The sequence below is a fragment of the Typha latifolia genome, chromosome 10, assembly GCF_019914945.1.
Source record: "Typha latifolia isolate L0001 chromosome 10, TyphaL0001v2, whole genome shotgun sequence".
In the NCBI taxonomy this organism is placed as follows: domain Eukaryota; kingdom Viridiplantae; phylum Streptophyta; class Magnoliopsida; order Poales; family Typhaceae; genus Typha; species Typha latifolia.
Window position 1 is genome coordinate 9,798,823 of NC_133095.1, and position 19,751 is coordinate 9,818,573.

At 33.9% G+C, this 19,751-nt stretch overlaps 1 protein-coding gene across 1 annotated transcript; it reads right to left on the reverse strand.

The window, feature by feature from the left end:
* Positions 1 to 74: 74 nt before the first annotated feature.
* On the reverse strand, positions 75 to 12,249 carry LOC140796138 (SH3 domain-containing protein 3). Its single transcript, XM_073149020.1, has 10 exons — positions 12,057 to 12,249; positions 11,493 to 11,615; positions 8,713 to 8,782; positions 6,001 to 6,149; positions 3,115 to 3,216; positions 2,782 to 2,979; positions 2,635 to 2,697; positions 2,457 to 2,546; positions 2,302 to 2,376; positions 75 to 473 (listed from the first exon to the last, which is right to left on the reverse strand). The coding sequence occupies exons 1-10, from the start codon at positions 12,114 to 12,116 to the stop codon at positions 354 to 356; spliced, it is 1,050 nt and encodes a 349-aa protein (XP_073005121.1). The 5' UTR covers positions 12,117 to 12,249; the 3' UTR covers positions 75 to 353.
* Between the last annotated feature and the right edge of the window lie 7,502 nt (positions 12,250 to 19,751).

Below are 19,751 nucleotides of genomic sequence, written 5' to 3' on the forward strand. Positions count from 1 at the left end.
TGCTTAAAACTTTACAGTGGCAGTTCTGAGTGTCATTTAGAGAAGCTCAAAGCAGAGAACTGTACAAAAGTCTATGTGTTCCAAGTCAGTTAGATTACATAAAGTACAAAGTCTTCCAGTCTGAAATTTACAGAAAGCAGTCCAATAATTTGGAATAACTAGATATAGAGATACAACAAATTCTCACAGATGGAGACTTCCAGGTCTTGCCAAAGAATAAAGAAAAGTGACAAAATTCCGGTGTTTTATATTATGTCTTTGCAACGAAGTGCGACCACCCTTAGCTTTTCTTGCACTGTGCTTCGGAATTAAGAAGAAAACCAAGTAGAGATAGAAACAAAACCATCACAATATCACTGCACTTGGGGGAAGACTTTGTTTGGGGGGATATTTTGACGTTGTTCCACATAAGCTGCTGGAAACCACCCTGCCTTCCCTCTACACTCTCCTTCAGCCCATCCTGATGGAGTGACCTGAGATAGATAAATAAATACCAGTCTTAAATGTGTTTTCAGTGATCAACTTAGACACAGAAAAACAAAATTCAAAGATAAATAAGAGACAGCTGCATTTTCCAGTCTAGCATTTCACACAAGATAGCATTTTATTATTTATTTTTCTCTTCCCTCTATAAGAGGATATGGAAAATGGCAAAAATATCTAGAAAAATAAAGTTCTTGAGAATCATCTCATGCCAAGTAAATTTTTAAGTTTCCAACACAAACAAGACAGATGCTTATAAGATAGCTCTCTCTTTTTTCAATCATCAGTAAAGTTTTTGTCAAAGCACAATGTATGAAAACTCATCTTGAATTTTCCAAGGATATCATCTTTAGTATATCTGTTTTTTTTTTCCTTCACGGGATTCAGTAACCAATGCAAAAGAATATTAGATATCAAAGGGAAGTCTCCGTATTACATGAGATATCACAGAGTATTTGTTCACTCTGATGGACTGTTTTCTTCTTTAAAATAGGACATTTGCATTTAACATCCTACCTTTTCCATATTTGCAGTTTACATCATGCATTTTTAATAAGTTGTTAAATGCAAATTTCCCTTGTTCTTTCCATCCAATAAAACAAAAACCACATTACAGTAGCACACTGTTTGGAATTCTATTTTTTATCAGTAGAATTCAATTGATTTGGAATTCTAGTTTTTATCAAATTTGCTATTTGGAAGCATTAAGTGATGAGATTTCAATTCATTTTAGTGGATTTGGATGGATTTTAGTGTATGTAATCAAATTTGATGATTTGAGGTTGGATTTGGATGAAAATCATTTGCCACCTGATTAGCATTTTTAAATCTGAAAACTAAACCTTAATTTATTACATCCTTATTGAAGCTCATAGGTAAAATAAGAAAAAAAAGAACAATATGAAATGAATCCCTACCTCGTTCTAAACAACAAGATTAGATGGATTTGTTTCAATTTCATTATTTGCAAATGAATTCTTTCCAAATGAAATCAATTAAATTCCATCTAGAATTGGTCCCAAAATATAACCTAATAGTAAACAATTAGGTTAAGTGGCTTACTTAAGTTCACAGAAAATGCCGACATAATATTATTAGCCTTTTTAACTCTTGGAATAATAAGCAACATCAAAATTGTGAAAAATACCCACAGTATGCAAGCGGTCAAGCCACCTCATCGCGCTTATACAGTATAAGGGCGCATAGGGGGGTGTCCTTATGGTCTAGAAATAAAATATTAAAAATATTATACATTTCTAGGAAAGATAGATACTTTAAAATCTAGATGTATGGGATAAATACTCATTGGATACTCTTAATGTGTACATGTCAGATACACCTTATGGTCTAAAAATAAAATATTAAAAATATTATACATTTCTAGGAAAGATAGATACTTTAAAATCTTGATGTATGGGATAAATACTTGTTGGATTCTCTTAATGTGTACATGTCAGATACTTTATGTATCTGACATTTGGAAAAGAAAAGAACTCTTGGATACTCCTCTGGCGCGGGTACTTCACAAATGGACTTTTGAGAGTTCAAAGGCAAGTGAAATTGAAGGATTTCTAAAGTCAAACGGTTTTACTTGCAACAAAGTTGACCATGGATGTTATTTTAATATGCATGATCTATGAATTTTATGGGACTAAAATGAGGATTTAAAATTCATCTTATAAATTTAATCAACTCATGATTCACAGAACAATACTTTTTCCTCTTAATATAAGTGTCTAACAGTTTGTTAGATGGAAAATAAATTTCTTAAAAAGCAGAAACTTGAGGCATAAATCCAATAAGAGTAAATAGACTAACCTGTCGTACAACAACATAATCACCTACAATTAAGCTTAGTTCCTTCTCAGAAGTAGCATTGAAGTTAAACATTGCCTGCAACAATAAGAAGATAAAACATAGCAGTTCATGCTAACAGATGTATTATTGTTATGACATTTTAATTTTTAACTTACCTCAGCAAGATAGTATAAGGCCTTCTCAGCGCGCTTATGAGTTGGAACAGAAGGAGGTGCAGAGTCTTTCTTTTGCTTCTCAGAGTTCATCTACAAAGAAAATTAAGAAAATAAAATTTAGCATTAACTCTACCTTGCTTCGATGTCATTAACTTATCAACACTCCAAAGAACACTACCTCAGCTTCAACATCATCAAGAATAGCAGCTATTCTCAGGTGGCATGATTTCTCTGCTTCTACCTTCAAGAAGTCATGGGACCAAAACATGATAATCCTGTCCAATCAAATGATGTACCTTTATGGCGAGCGGTGAATAATCCATACCATGGCAACCAGACGTTGAAAAGTGAGCCTTTGCTGCTGAGATTCAACAGATGCTAGTGCAGTAGCTGCTTCCTTTCCTAGCACTGCCATGTTTGCTTTGTGTTCATGCATTTTAGTTTCAGATGATTGTAACTTTGCAGTATTCTCCAGAACTGGAGCTTCTCTTACTCGTAATTTCCTTCTTGAAACTTCTGCAGCCTGTTAAATCTTTTGGAGTCAATTAAAGCTACAAGAGATGCATGAATCTGAAGTTGGATCCAGAGAAGCCAAAGGAAAGGAGCAGTTACAGCAAATTCATTGTTCACAGTGCATGATTGACTGTCAAGTCCTTACCAGGGTCTCAGCTTCATGTCGCATCCGACTATAACGTTGTGCCAGATTACGAGCATCTTCCAAGGTAGCACCAGTAGCCATTGCTCTTAATGGTTCCATAATCTGAGTTAAACAAAAAATAATATGTTCATTTAGTAAACTATAAGTAGGTCTATACTCTTTTCCAGAGCTAAGTGACTTTGAAGAAAAACATAGACAATAAAATCTGATTTGTGAGTACTACAAGTGAAGAACCAAAGTCTAAACTTACTGAGCTGACATTTTTTTCTCTTTCTTCTCTTCGTAGAATCCTACAATCCCAATTGTGTTTTCCACTTCTGCTGCTTAATTTGAACAGACATCCTTTGTTCTAAATCCTGAGTAGACTACTCTTCATTTCAAAATACTGACTTACCCTAAATCTAAACAGTGTCAGTATCTACATTTATCTTTAATAGTTCTTGAAATAATGGTAGTTGAACCCAATTGGATCATTGTCTTGGATTGCATACCCACCTTACATAGAGGAAGAACCTCATGGAGAGCTCCATCTCTCTCCCAACTCATATGGGTGCAGTAGGCTTCTGATTATGCAATATATGTGGTGGGAAGATGTATATAGCCTTGTCCTCATTTACGAGGTTGCTTCCAAGAATTGACGCAAGACTCTTGGATGAAAAGGACATGCATTACAGTCACCCCAAGTGACGCCCTCTCACATTATATATATACATATACAAATTGACTACAAACTTTCTGGTAAAACATTTCCAAAAAGTCTTGACACTTTTCTAGCTATTATTTGTGCCTCAGGATTGCAAAAAGCTAACCAAAATTGGAGAGAGATTAAGTATATCCACTATATTTCATCCTGAGATGCTTTTTTACAAATCGATGGCTATAGAAGTGTTACAAGCTTTTCCAAAGATTTACTGTTTGCAGTCTATCCATATGTATGTGAATCTCTTAGGAATGAAGCAATAGTAGAACATGAGAATTGTTCAGATGTCCAACAATAGCATTCTAAGATTCCAAAAAATTATTATGACTTGAACTAATGATGAAAGGAATTGTGAAGTAGAAGAATACTAGCAAGTAGATAGAGGTCCTAGGATGCATTTGGCAATTAACAAGTACTCATCAATCTTGTTAATTAAAACAAATAGTACTCATTAGTAAATAATAACTGTTCCACTAGACTTCGGCAACATTGAAGTGTAGGAATATCCAGTCTGATATAAGAAGATGTAGCAGACAGGCTCCTATCAGTTTAGTACACTAAGGTGTGGACCAGCATGATTACCCTAGCAAGTAGATAGAGATCCTAGGATGCATTTTGTGATTAACATATGCTCATCAATTTTTGTTAATTAAACTAAATAGTACTCATTAGTGAATAATAACTGTTCCACAAGATTTCGCCAACATTATATAACCATAGGAATATCCAGTCTGCTATAAGATGATGTACCAGACAGGCTTTCTATTAGTTTAGTACACTATGGTGTGGACCAGCATGATTACATATGCTATCACATGTCAAAAGCAAGAGTAAGTGAAAATCAAAATTTTGATCCAAATTCTGTCCCTTGCCTAAATATTCTAATCTTTCATAAGTAAAATCTTAGCTTGGTACAACCACAAAGGCATTAACAATATATAATTACATGCCTAAAATTTGTAAGTAGTCAGAATTACTTCATTTTCTACATAATGAAGTCCAATCTTGTGCAGAATCTTCCATTGTCTAAGCTTTTCTCTCAATGAGGATAAATAATCAATGAAACCTAAAGATGTGGGCTCATTTCTTTGATTGGTATTCCAATGGTTGAGAGTCTTGAGGCAACCAATTCCAGCACTGAAAGGTTGATAGTTTGGTTCCCCCCCAACCTTGGTTTATAGTTTAATCGGACACCATAAGTTCCCACTAATTCTCAATTATCTCTCTCAAAAAGTCTAAAGAAGTGGGCTCTAACATAAGCATATAAAGTTGCAAGTTTCTCTAGTACAACGATTGCCCCTCAGCCTTTGTGGTTTATCAGGGACACCATAAGTTCCCACTAACACTCAATTTTCTCTCTAAGATTAAGATTAAAGATGTGGGCTCTAACATAAGCATATAAAGTTGGAAGTTTCTCTAGTACAATGATTCCCACTCAACCTTGGTGGCCTAATTGGGACACCATAAGTTCTCACTTACTCTCAATTTCATCTCTGAAAACTCATAAGACTAACAATGTGGGCTCTAACAAAAGCATATAAAGTCGGAAGTTTCTCTAGTACAACAAAGCCATACTATTACAAGCTTTAGTTCCCAGTGTAAATTTGTACCTATAAGGGAACACTTGTCAGCATGTAGGAAACCAAAATATTAAGGTAAGTCAACCCATTCTGTACTAGGCAACAAAAGTTTCGAGCAATGAGCAACTAGAAACTAAATTTGTGGCTTCATACAAGGGATATAGTCTTCAGAGGGCTATAACTTAATAGAAAAGCTGACTCTTGACAGCAGTGCCTGCTGAATTTTTGTCTTAATATGTTTTCAACAACAGTGCATTCAGTTATGAACCTAGATATCAATTATGCTTGACTAAGAAGGAATCAGTAGAAAAAGACATCCTCTTATATCACAAAGCTTATGATTGCCAATTCAAATCATTTGTTGCACAATGACATAATGATGTCAAAATAACAAATTTTATCAGGAAATAATGAAAAAAAAGTATCCACCAGAATCCCTCAATACTAGATAATCTTGCAAACCATCTTTAAATGGTAAAAAACTATAATAAATATAAATACCATAAAGTCCAATGTCCACACCTCCATAGGCTATGTAGATTTATCAATTATTTCATTCAATCCTGACAGTAATGTTTTTTTTGTTCAAATAAGAAGGGGAAAAACCTGTGAAGATAAAAGCTTGTTGTAATCTTCAAGCTCTTTCTCGACATTTCTCAATGCGCCACCGTACAATGATGCTGCTTTGGCTAAAATTGCATCGGTAGAAATATTTTCGCTTCCATACTTGAAGCAGTCCTCAGACAGTTTGGTACCTTAAAAAAGTATCATCAGATATGTTCACATTGTTCAGCTTGTACTACTTAACATATCTGATGCTCTAGAAAAAATTGAAAAATAAAGATGTATTTACTTGTAAAAGTTATAAGTAAACATTTTAAGCCACCTCTAAGTGTTGATGTACTATCTTGTGTTCCTTTTTTTCCACTAAAAAAAAGTCGTTTTCTAATACTAATATTAGTAATAATAATTCCACCAAGACTCAAACTATTATGAAGTATCATCTAGCTACCTGGCAACCAAGTCAGTACCAATGAATAAATAAAATCAGTCTCAATGGAGGGCAACTGGTTTTCTCTTCCCCTTATGTAACTTCTACTTTGGAATCTACCAAAGTCCCTCAAGTAGCCTCTTTTTTTTTTTCTTTTTTCTAATTTGAACAAAATTATGACTTTTAAGACAATTGGCATTTGATCAGCTCACTTATTTAAGTTAGTTGTACCCATTTTCTCCCAGCCACAAACCAACCCGAACAGTACAACTCGGGAAATCATGATATAGAGGATGTCATTTAGTCAGCAAATAATTTTGTATGCTATAACAGATAACAGTTTTAAATAAGTTAGAAAAAAAATTTGCCCATTTATGCTACCATTTGAGGGCAAGTATGTATTTTGATGCACTACAAAGGGATTGATTGTCTCAGAACTGAGGTAACTTAAGAGCTTTGAAGCATGAATAAGGATACGGCATAGGGATACCAGAACACAATACAAATAAGTCAACACGATAATCTTGAAAGTAAGGATAAGATACATTAAAGATGTGTAGCATGTAGATGTATAGCCTCTAGGATAAAATATATATATTAGAGCAATTTTTGTGTAATGATAAATTCGTGAACCCAAAACACTTTGAAAGATGTTGTATGGTCTAGGTTCAATATAAGAGTAAGACATAATTTATGAAGATCGAATAACAAATGAGAAATCAAATCAAAGGAGTCACTTCAGCATTGTAAGCTAGGTGCACACCCCGGACAAGAATAAAATATAGAATGCGCACTGGATAAATCAAGTGTGCACCCGAGTGGCAGGACAATAACAAGAAAATCTGAGACTTGTTCAAATTTGGAGATTCGTTTGGTGGTTTCTCCTAGTATGAAGTAAAAATGTTCTTCGCCTCTATATAAGTGATCTAGAGGTTTAAAGGAAGTAATTCAACTCAAGAGAATTTCACACAAATCATTTACGAGTCCTAAAATCCCCCACGAAGTATATTTCTTATCAATTGTGAGGAGTTTGAATGCTTGACCTTGAACAAAGGATGATCCAAAAGCATTGGTGGAACTAAACCAACATTATCTATATCGAGATCTACCACTGCAATGATGCGAGTATTTCAAGTTAATTCATACCTCAAGAAAGGCCTACTTCATACTCATGTTCAAGAGGTTACTTAAACATTCAGGCATTAAAATATCAGGAGGGGTTATAAGAAAGTCTTGTCTCTATTGCTTGTTGAAATAAATCAATCGACTTCGAGTGGGTCCATAATTTTTTCCTCTTAAACGAGAGATGTTCTCCACATTAAAAAAAATGTGTCGTTGTTTTTCATGCTTTACTTTTCCTATTTGTTGTCAGTTTTTCTTCTTATACTTACTCATTTTTTCACTCATTGAATTGAGTTCGCTTTTCCTAGTTTGAATAGTATTAAGCCTTTATCTCCTACTCAATTTCACTTTTCAAAGTTCAGTTCCTAATCGGTTTTCTAAACCTAGTAGGATACAATTTTCCTAAACCAAATCAGTTTTGGTTTTTAATTTTTTGACTTCGACTCGGATTTGTACATTCATATCTTTAAACCTAGTGGAACTAGGAATCCCAATCTCCTCCGAAATTTTCATTTAGTACCAAAGCATACCTCAGTATTCACATTTTTCAACATACTTGTGTATGCTTGTTTTTAATATCATTGTATTTAATTATAATAGCATATACCTAATCATATCTATAATTTATTCAACAACAAAGCCTGCAATTTATATCAATTTATTAGTTACTAATATCATCAGCTAGAAAGAGACATTATAATTAAAACATGAGTTGATTGTTGCATGAAATTCTAACTTGGGTCTTCGTCACATTCATATATTGTACCTAATAAATTACCATTTGGTGTTAACTTTTAAATAGATCCTTCTAGACCTTGTAGAAAATCTTTAATTAGACTTGTCAGCAAAGTTTGAATTCTTGGAAGTATCCAAAAAGTATCCTAGAAGTACTAGGGTTATCTTCCCTTTCTATTTTTATTTTGAAAAAAATTGGATATGAAAAGCAAGTACTTGACACGTAATTGTAAAATATCCAGAGAGTATCATAATGATACGGTATCTGATATGATAGCAATAGGGTATAGAGTATAGACGTATCAGTGCTTCCTAGCTTTCAAGCAAAATTCGGATGCATGACAATTTATAAAATTGCTAACAGTGATAATTGATGATAATTCAAAATCCGAAGATAAACTAATAAAAGCAAAGGCGATAAATTCAAATTGAGGCATAATAAGGTGAAGGACAAAATATGATCTGCATACCTACTTCAATGTGTCTATTTCCAATATATATGAAGCCTTCGCCTGCCCTTACAATGTCTTTTTGGAAATCCTGAAACCATGGAAGATCGTCAATTGAATGGACATAATTTGCAAATCTCAACCATCAGCTGGCATGCAATATTCCAACATATGAAGATATTATAATTTTAAGAGGTCAATACAATGTTGGTTATTCCATTGCCAAAAGCATATAAGAGCAAACATAGCCGTAAGGCATATCATAATGAGTGAAAGTAATATCTCCACCCTTACTGATGCACCATACTCCATACATGGTCCATCAAGAAGGACTAGAAGTGTTGTTGCACTGAAGATTCATAAACTTGGATATTGCAGCATGTTCCAATCTGGTGCAAGACATAGGTGGCAGAGGTGCAAGACATAGGTGGCAAAGAAAATGGTGCTAGATTTTGACATGTCATGTAGACCTGAAGTTACATATGCACAAAGGGAATCTTCATTTCAGGCTAACTAGTTCAATAACTAAAAGTTGTTGCTAATCTGAAAAGCTAACACCATTGAAAGGAAAGAACTAGCTCCAACATGGAAAGCTAACTAACCCAATAATTTGTACAAAAATTGTTAAATTTACCATGTCTAACTTTTATGGACAAACAAATAGAACACAATCAGTAAGATATGTGGGAGAAAGATAACTGTCAATTAATCCCCATTCTTTTAGAAAGAGAATAATGAGATAAAATAAAGGGATAAAGTATCAAATAGAATTCCATATCTCAACTCTCATCAATGTGAAAATGGCAAATACTTTAGCATAGCTAGTTTGCTAAGACATGGTAACAATAAATTTGAATTGGTTTAAACAAATTATAGTCAATACAACAATGTCAATGTGTATACACAAATGACAGTAGGTTTTCTTCTTCATATCAGTGAACATAACAAACAATCTCAAAATTGTAAGTGGCAAATCTCATCATTGGAACAAACTCTATGGAAATCTAGGAAAGAGTGATTAAATGAAAAGGCTGACGTCAAACTATTGCAAGTAACAGCATGAGTTCTAGAAATGGAAAGGAATGCTTTGCAATGCAATTAAATATGTATAATTAAGCAATGATTCATGTTAACAGTTAGGACTACAGGGAATGAGATACAGGAATCTCCTGTAAATATGTAAATATTCCTTTTGATCATGAATTAGCTTACCAGGACTATTCAAGGTTCCATGACGCTAGTTCTTTTCAAGTGATATCGTCTTATTCAATGAGTCTAGAATGGAAGGAAGTTTTGCTCAAAAGCTTGAGACAGATTGATTTAAGTCAATATCAACCCAAATCAAATTGCTGACATCTACACTGGTTTTGACAAGGTATAGTTATATCGACCCATTTCGAGTCAAGTTACGATAGTCTCTGCCCTTAGTAAACGAAATGACTGGATAGACCCAAAGACCTGTTCTAAAAAGAAAAAATGGCCCTGGCAGCTACCGCAGCAGTCCGTATGGCATATTCCTTCTCACATTCACATTATTGTCATGGCAGTATGAAATAACAGAACGGAATATGGCAGAGGTAGGTTATTGCATCAGCCATGGTAGGTTATAGAAATTGCAATGCCAAGTTATGGCTGCTCTAGACCTATTAAAACAAATAAGCTTCTTGACCTCTTATATAGTTGTAGTTTTGTACCGATACTCCAATAAAAATATGTAACGAATGATATATTTAATTTGACTAGTGTATAGATAGACAGGGACCATATGTTGGGAGTTTATGTTTTCTTTTTCTTTTTATCGTTACTTTTCTTCTTCCAACTCCATTTGGATAACCAACCACAAATAATTGAGACTAATTGCTTAGCTGCTATATTCATATTTTGATACCTACAATTGTATTAGTGACTTTTTTTCTTTTATCTTTGCTCTAAGTGGATATGATATATCATTAACATAATCGATTATATATTCATCTTCTTTTAAATTTCGGATGCATATTTACCTGACAAATACGATTTCATTTTTAGCATATCTTATTTGGTATAAGACTTCTAAAATCTAGCAGATATGATTGTAAGTTCTGTTAGATTTTGGCTAATTCTTTTAGATTGCAGTTTGATGTTATCTCCTCATCACTTTATATGGGGTTGAGGGGAATTTCATAGTATAGTTTGCCATGATATATTGAATGAAATTTATTCTAGTGGTTTATTTTTTTCTCTCTTCTAGTTTGTGGTGCATTCCATGCTATCTTTCTTTATTTACCCACAAGCCAGTGACCCACAGTTATGTTTCCTCGTATAGATGTGTTTCTTATCCTACGATATTCTCTCTCTCTCTCTCTCTCTCTCTCTCTCTCTCTCTCTCTCTCTCTGTATATATATATATATATATACACACACACACATACCAATGGCATGCTGGCTTTGTGCCTGAGTGGCTGAAAATGTCACCCAGAACATTTCATGCAAACAAGCTAGCAACAGGTAGTGCCAATAGCACTTCAATCTTTAGGCATTATACCTTATCAAGAAATTTAACTAATTTGTCATATCTAGTGATTCTGAACTCCTCATATCTTTTAATAAATCAAAGCCACTCAAAAGTCACTAGTTCACACAGGCAGCCTATGTATTCTTCCATATACATAATAATCCATGTAAGTTGGCCAAACAACTCTAGTCAATCAGTCAGATTCTCCAAGTAATCAGACATCCATGTTGAAGGAAAAAAAAATCAGTATAAAGCAAGAAACAAGATAATATATATATATATATATATATAGGTCCCAGAAAGTTACTCTTCCTGCGCGTGTAGACTTGTATAACTTCTCTAGCTGTTGATGTCTTTGTAATTCAAGTTCATCTATAACCATTGCATCTGAACTCTCGTAACCAGTAGTGCTAAACTGCTTTATCACTGCCTGCAATAAGTAAGAAACGAAAAAAAAAAGAAGTTCTGAGCAGTCACATTATTTCTAACAGAAGAAAAAAAAAACTGCAGTAAAGAAAACTCTGGTAATTTTCCATGAGGTATGAGAAACACCAATGATGAACTGACTGAAAAGAAAAACCCAAAAGTATTCCAAGTAAAGAATATCAAAACCAACGAAAAGTGGACTCTTTATTGAAGTGTACTTCTTCCGAGTCATAATGGAAGAGAAATCGTGAATAGTTCCAGGACAAATCCAAGAACCACCACAAATCCTAAAACAAGAGGGAAACAAGAATTGGGTCGTTCGTTTTCTTTTCAATCTGTGCCCAAATCACGCGATTCTTGGCTACTTAATTGTTATCTAACAGTTTGATCTAATGAAGAGAAAGATACCAAAGGAGAGAAGAGAAATCGGGGGAATGGATCTGACCTGCTGCTGCTTGGCCACTTGCTCCTTCAATTTGCTGGCTTGCTTCCTCAGCGCCTCCATCTCGCCACTGCAAGATTGCCGAAACCAAATCTAAATGGAAAACGACTTCAAAATTGCTTCCCTTTTGCTCTGATCTGCTAAATAACCCAGTTTACGAATACCTTCTTTTTCTTTGTTGAGAAAGTTTTCAGATAATACCTTATCTTTTATCGTTTTCCCATAAACACCCCCGTCTTTGAGAAGTTTGTAATCAGACCCCTAATTTTTTTTTATTCTAACGTAATTTTCATACAACACTCTAAGAATGTTCTATTAGAATACTAAATATAATTTCTAAAATATCTTAATTATCCTTGGTGGGATAAATCGATAGAATTACACAAATAATAGGGTTGGATTAATAACAGTAGGGCATATTAAAAATTTCCTTTGTTTTAGTGATTTTATGATTTACACCCTGCATTCTTGAAAATTATGTACATATGGGGACATTTCACATTCACGCCACGCTGGTAGGCCAGAGTGTACTCGCCGCCATGGCCAATAATGCCACGAGCATAAGGACCAAAGCCAAATTTCCATTTAAATAATAATAATAATAATAATAATAATTACAATTTGTAGAACCCTTCTATCATCCTTTGTCTAACCAAACATTGGTTTTGAGGGGGGATTTAAGTTTGGGTTAATTATGTCTACACCCTCTCAACTATATTAGATTTTTATAGAGACCTCTTAAATTTCTTTTAGGTTATAATGTCTTCCCTAAATTTAAAAAAATTTCAATGTCACACTTCCGTTAGTGTATAGTTAGAAAAATTATACGACTTAGCTTATATGATAGTTATATTGGACGTAATTAATTCTAAATGATCTAAATCTCCTCCCCTCACCATCACCCCCTGAATTGTAACGCCCCCACCCGGCACGGGTACATGCACCCCTACGCGCCCACACGGCACGTGCGGCTCACGCGACAGGACGGGCAGGGCCCGTCACGCACAGATATACTCCTGTGCACATATAATCATGACATCATCAAATAATATCTGCTAATATATTCATGTTCACGTAATATAACACCAAATAAATCATATTATCAACCAAATAAATCTGTTAACATATGAATATCCAAGTCCACAATAATATACACTAGATTACTACCTAATCTGGTAGGACCCACATAGGTCACAACAAACTATCAAGATATTATTAAACAACTGATACCCGAGTACACTATAATTTGACATGTATTATACAAATCATCATCTGATACAATAAAGTACAAATAGAACAAACAACGATACAATTCAATTTCTATACAAACTATCATCTATACCATCTCACACCTATAACTCACCTCATCAATCTAAAATATCTTCTCGAGAGTCGCTATTACATATCACATATCTGAGAAAGTTAGAAAAACAATAAAGAGAGTCATGAGCAAAAGACTTAGTGAATAGACCTTACTCCAAATCAGTGATGCCAAACAGAGAGTAAATCATGTACTAAATAATATAAATCAGAAAGAGCATCATGTCATGAATGAGTATATATTTGTGTCTTCAATAATACATAAATGAAAGGTAAATAATATGTCATAACTGATAAAAGTATATAGTCATTGATAATGAATAAACAAATCTCCATGTTATACTATTATCATAACTCTCTCTCAAATATGACACATGATGCATGCTAGCTACGACCATGCTATGATATCAAATGCAATCATATATGATGTATATTGACCACTTGATACTTAGATAATCAGATGAAAATAAAATCATATACATTTCTTAACATATCAGTCATCAATGTCTCTCTGTATATCATCATACTAGACAACTGTTCACAATCAACACCCGGTACCCGATCTCAACATCATGCTCGAAGGCTCAGAGCATACTCTGCCATCTACAAGGAGTATCTCAAATATAATCATACCCTGTCATCCGCTAAGGGTATTAACATCCAGGCAAACCGAACACCCTTCTAGCTAATATAAATCTCGTGAGGATAACTCGCCACATATGCACTAGCGAACGGCATGTGTCCGAATGTCTACTGCGCACACAGACTAACGACCTCGAACGTAAGGCCACAGATCACGACTATGTCGAACGATTAATCATCCACCAAGCGCATCCTAACCCTCGCGCCCACTCGAGTATCCTCACACTTTCTATCAACTATCTTATTAATTACATTGCATGCTTTCCTTCTAAATAACATATCACATGCATATATCCAGTACGATAATAAGTCAATGCACATTAAGAATTTAGGAAGAACAAGAATCAAAATAAAAATGATGTAATGCAGACTCAACTATGTATCTAACATATGCATACTCCTGCTAGTCTATCACATGCACACCCATACTAAAGATTATCTTGATATAAAATCATAACAGTATAATTATCTCTAATCATCTCTATTTATCATTATCATACTTATATCCAAGATCAGTCTAATCACATGCATGATAAAAATATGTTTGTCTATAATCATCTCTAGATAAAGTCATATAATCATGCTGGATAGTTGATAAAGACCAGGGTGGCACATGCTTGCAGTTGTCGCCCTCCCGACGAAAGAGAGAAAAAAATATAAGATGTCTACTATTTTAATTTATTTTTATTTAAAAATTAATAATATTATGATATATTAATAAGAGGTATAGTTGGTCCATACAAAGATATTAATCTTGAGGATGCCAGAAATAGATCAGACGGCAGTAACAAATCCGAAAACAAATATGGATACAAATAATAAATAGATAATAAATATGAATATTATCGTATTTGGGATATATTATATAAAGCCCTATTCATTTGCAGAATATGGCCAATTTAAAAATATTTTTTTAACTTTTAATACAAGAACAAGAAAGCTAATAGTAAGCTATTCTTGAATACTAATATAAGAAGTAATAATTAAATTTAATGTGATATAAAGTTGATATTAAAGTAACGAAAAATAGTGAATTTGTATTAGAAATACATTTTAAACTAAATAATGAAAATACTTTTGATTAGATATACAGTAATAGTGGTGATTATGTGTTATCTAATCTAGGAGCAAAATATAAATTATTGAATTAATTTTTAAAAATTGTATGAAATAAGAGGAGAGGGAATGATAAATTAGTATATAGAAGAAGTTAAATTATTGTTTAGTTACGTTCACCCCGTATAAGAAAATTTCTTATTTTCTTATTTAATCCAAATCTTAAAAATATATAGGATAAAATTAAATCTCTCATTATCTAAATGATTATCTCTAATTTCTTATTTATTTGTTATAAATTTTGGGTTGTTACCATTCAAAAATTACCATATGAAGAATATCTTCATTGCATAATTTGGTTTAACATCTAGTGTTGATTATCTTTTACCTATGTAAATCAATTTGTGTATGGTTGGATTTTATGCGAAAATTTATACTTAAAATCCTGCATTTTTTTTTGGTATGTGGTAGATTTTTTAATGCTTAGATGGATTTTGACACCTATGTCATGAGTTTAATATGTTTCTATTTGAGTCAAAGTATCATAGATCAAAATTTTGGCACATAAGTAAATTGTGGGTTTTTTTTTGTTGCAAATTTTGAAGCCTCTTATTAAATTTTCCTTGAATTGATACTATGTGATATTTTCTGTGATCTATGAAGCTGTTCATGTTAGTGTTCATCATCTGGAGTCATCTACACTAATGAGGCTTTCAGAATTTTACTTGGAAATCTATTTGAAAACTAATTTTAGAATTTAAATTTTCTGAAATCAGTTTGAATCGCCCTCAATTTGGTTCGAATCGATCGCAGAAACTGCACTTAAAATCCTTAGTCTGAGAACTATGTTTCTTTTCATCCAAACTCCCAATCTAAAATTCCGAGTTCTCACCACTCATATTTGAGGTAATCTACACAAGTTTTAGCGCATTTCACTCACATTTTTTGTTTCTTTCATAATGATTTTGCCTGAATTCTATTTGGGATTTTCTTAGATTTTCTTTTTGTTGTAAAATCATGGTATTTTATGGGGATTATTGTTCAGATATCATGTCTAGTTCAAGAAGAAATGTTCCTAAGAAAAAAAACTACATCTTTGCCCGGTCACAATTCTACGTCATTGAACCAAAAATGAGGTATAAAAAGGAAGATTTTGGGAAGTGATCATGGTAGATTTTGAAGAGTTTGGAGTGCATATGGAGAAAGTCAAGGTCACCACTGTTGGGGCCACCGCAACCATGTACGTTGAGGCCAGAGTTGCTCCGGATGGGTTACGGTCCTTTTTCTCCCTCCCTCCCTCCCTCCCTCCATCCCCTCATCTCTTTCCTTCTCTCTCATTTTCTTTCCTCTTTCTCTATTTGTACCCACCTCCTTGTTGTAATGCCCTTGCGAGTGACTCCACTTTGTCAACTCCGCGTTCTTCTAGAAGTTTCCTCCACCACCTCCACTCAATTCGTCACTATTCGTCGTTGCCGCCTTCGCTACCACCTCTACTATTGGCATGCTGCCTACCTCTCTCTTTCCTCACAAAGAGGTTGATTGCCATGGTTTTTGGTGGCCATCGGGTCACATAGTTTCCTCGGTGATGGTTATTTTATCTTTGTGCAGGTTGTAGCTACACCACTTTAAGATCCATTCGAGATTGAAAATAAGCTTAAGTTAGCTTGTTTACTATGTGGTTGAATATGTTGGGTGTTCTTTATTTAAACCTTGTGTGCCCTTAGGGCTTGATGTTATTTTCTTATCTCTTTAAAATATCTTCCCTTTTCTTTGTGCATTATAAAATATAATTGAATTAAATATGATTATCGGTCTATAGATATTCTTTTAAAAAATAGAAAGGGAAATTTGTGTATAACACCCTATTTTTTAATGAAATTACGGTTTACACCCTACATTTTCACTATTTGTAAATCGAACCTATGATTTGGTGAATGTGTAGAAAACACCCTAGATTATATTTGAACTAATACCATGAGAAATATTTTATTTCTAAAATAATTAAAATGTCCTTATTTTTTAAATAACTTAAATACCCTTAATATTGACTTGGTTGTGGGTATTTTTGTAATTTTTTTGGTATAATTATTTTAACCAAGATATTTGGTTAAGTTTAACTCATCGACAAGCGAGCAAACTGAAGTATCCCTATTTTCTTCTTCTTCTCTTTCTTCCTTTTTCACTTTCGGTAGCCGTCGAGGTTTTTTTATTCTCTTCTTCTTCCCTTTCTCCTTCTCTTTCTCCCTTTCAACGCTAGCTTTCTTAACTGCTATCGTAATTAACCTTAATTATTGTAGCAGCGAAAGGGTTTGTTTAATTAACTAAAGACACAAGGAATGCTTTGCTTCTCTCCTTTAGTTTTCTTTAATTTTTTTCATAATTTCACTAATTCACTGTGATCGATTCGTTACTCCTTAGTGATAGTTGATTAATGAATAATGATTATTGAGCTAATTAGTTTGCTATATGCTAATTGCTAGAGAAGAAAGTCGATAGTGTTAGTTTTCTAATTACTATAAGTATTTTAAATGTAGATTTCTTTGAATTCTTTCACTATCGGACACTCTGACTATCACTGTTTTAGTTTTCTAATTACTTAATTAGTAATTATTGTTAATCTATTATGCTAGAGGAATCACTTGCTAGTTAGTTTGCTAGAGAAATTAATTAGCTTGAATTGTCTTGAACATTTTTGAATCTTAATTCAAAAAAATTACTTCTACCCTTAATAAATTTTTTTACGGTTAATATGATATTGTAACACCCACCACCAAACACGTTCTCATCACGTGGGTAGAATCCACATGATTACCACGTGACCTGCTGGTCAATATTTCAACACAATATACAAACGAAAAGCTCATATTTTCACAAATAATACAGACAAAAGAAGCACATAATACTAAGGCCACAACAAGCCCAAAATATATATCCATAAAAAAATAAGTCAAAGCTCACGCAGGAGTTATAAGCCATCTAACTTAATTTACATGAATAGAATAAAGATAAGAATTAGAAGACTAGAAGCCAGTCTTCGCCAGATCCTCCACAAGCCCGGGGTCAGCTACTAATCTAAAAAATAATTCCACCAAATGATAATGAGCATAAAGCCCAGCAAGTATCCACTACTATAGTCTAAAAGTAGTGCAAAAGATACAACAATAAGTAAATATGAATATGTGCATCATGATCAAATAGAATGCATTAGTACCACATACTTGTCATGCTCATCCGATGTGCACATACATTAGCAATTGATAAGCTACCATGCATCAATTCGGACTTTCCAGTCCTCAAACTTGAGCTCACACTAAGCTCCGCCTAGAGGCCATGTTAATGCTACACCATATAACATGCATCGTCCTCTCAGACTATCATGTCTGTAACTTAGGCTCTTGTAGAGCTACGCCCATAGGCTACATCATCATCTCACACCCGACCACACGCATACCCCCAAGAGAAGGTGGATCCTAGTAGTAAAATGGCAAGCCCATCATTTGGCGAACAGAATGACCAATTGTCTACTGCCGCAGACTAAAGACTTCATGCCCGATAAATATGGTAGAAATCATGATATGTGAAATCTTACCAAACAACAAAATAAGATTAATATGCATGACGTGCAATAATAACAGTAAAAAAAACGTACATATGTGTATGCTATAAATGTGATGATGTCATAAGGTAAGTTATTTCATTCTCTACACTACTCCTAAATTATAGAAGTTTCACTTGCCTGGACTACTTTCCTAATACTAGCTGCAACTACACCATAGGGTACAGAGTCCTCCTTGATAACAAAAGTAAATAAAAAGCATAAGCACAATATTCATATCACTAATTAGTTGAATAATCTTAATGACATTCACTATAGGCTTAGGTAGATCCATCTCACAATTTCTACCTTTATTAATCAGGTAGAGCTGACACAACTATATCAAGGCCTAATGTGTTATTAAATGTAATAAAAATATTCTCCTCAAATTATTGCCTAAATCACCATTATCAAAATTACTAGAGATCGCATAGACAACATTTAATTAAGAAGCTTCATTAAATAATGCAACTTGCTTACTATCATTTTCCTACATAGATATGTATTAATTTTCTGATATGAGCAATTGATACAAAAACATGCAGACCACCGTTGCAATTTCTGTGTGCAAGTATATTTATTTCATCCGTACGTGCGAAAATCTAATTGCTTTATTTTCTATGTGCATTTAATTTATTATATTCAGTGCGTCACCATACTTCGTGCTAATATTGAGAATTTTGAAAAGAAAATGAGACTAGTATTGATATGACTATGAGAACAGTCCCGGTTTTTCCGTGGTGACTCAAGTCTATTTGGAAGTCCAGGGGAAAGTCCTAAATTAGATCACTGCGGTGACTTTCTTAGGTGACTCTGGCGGGGTTAGGGAACAGTCCTAGAAAAAATGAGAAAATTTCCTAGGTGACTCTAACTTCTCTCAACGGTTAGAGGAAAAGGCAGAGTGTGTTGATCACAGGGTGATACCCTCTGATGACCCTACCCGGATCAGCTATGAAGAAAAGTCCCGAGCGTCATCTCGAGGTGACTTCTAGTTGATGTGGATCCACAGGGTTTAGACCCATTGAGACATATGACATTTTAAATATCAAAAGGATGTTGATATGTGGAAAACATGCAAGGTTACA

What these genes read in the sequence shown, in the direction of transcription:
- LOC140796138 (XM_073149020.1), bottom strand. Translation starts at nt 12,116, where the DNA reads ATGGAGGCGCTGAGGAAGCAAGCCAGCAAATTGAAGGAGCAAGTGGCC. An exon ending in ACAAGCTTTTATCTTCACAG is followed by an intron (nt 3,217 to 6,000) that starts GTTTTTCCCCTT and finishes TGTTTAACTCAG; the next exon opens with ATTATGGAACCATTAAGAGC. An exon ending in TTCAACGTCTGGTTGCCATG is followed by an intron (nt 2,698 to 2,781) that starts GTATGGATTATT and finishes GACTTCTTGAAG; the next exon opens with GTAGAAGCAGAGAAATCATG.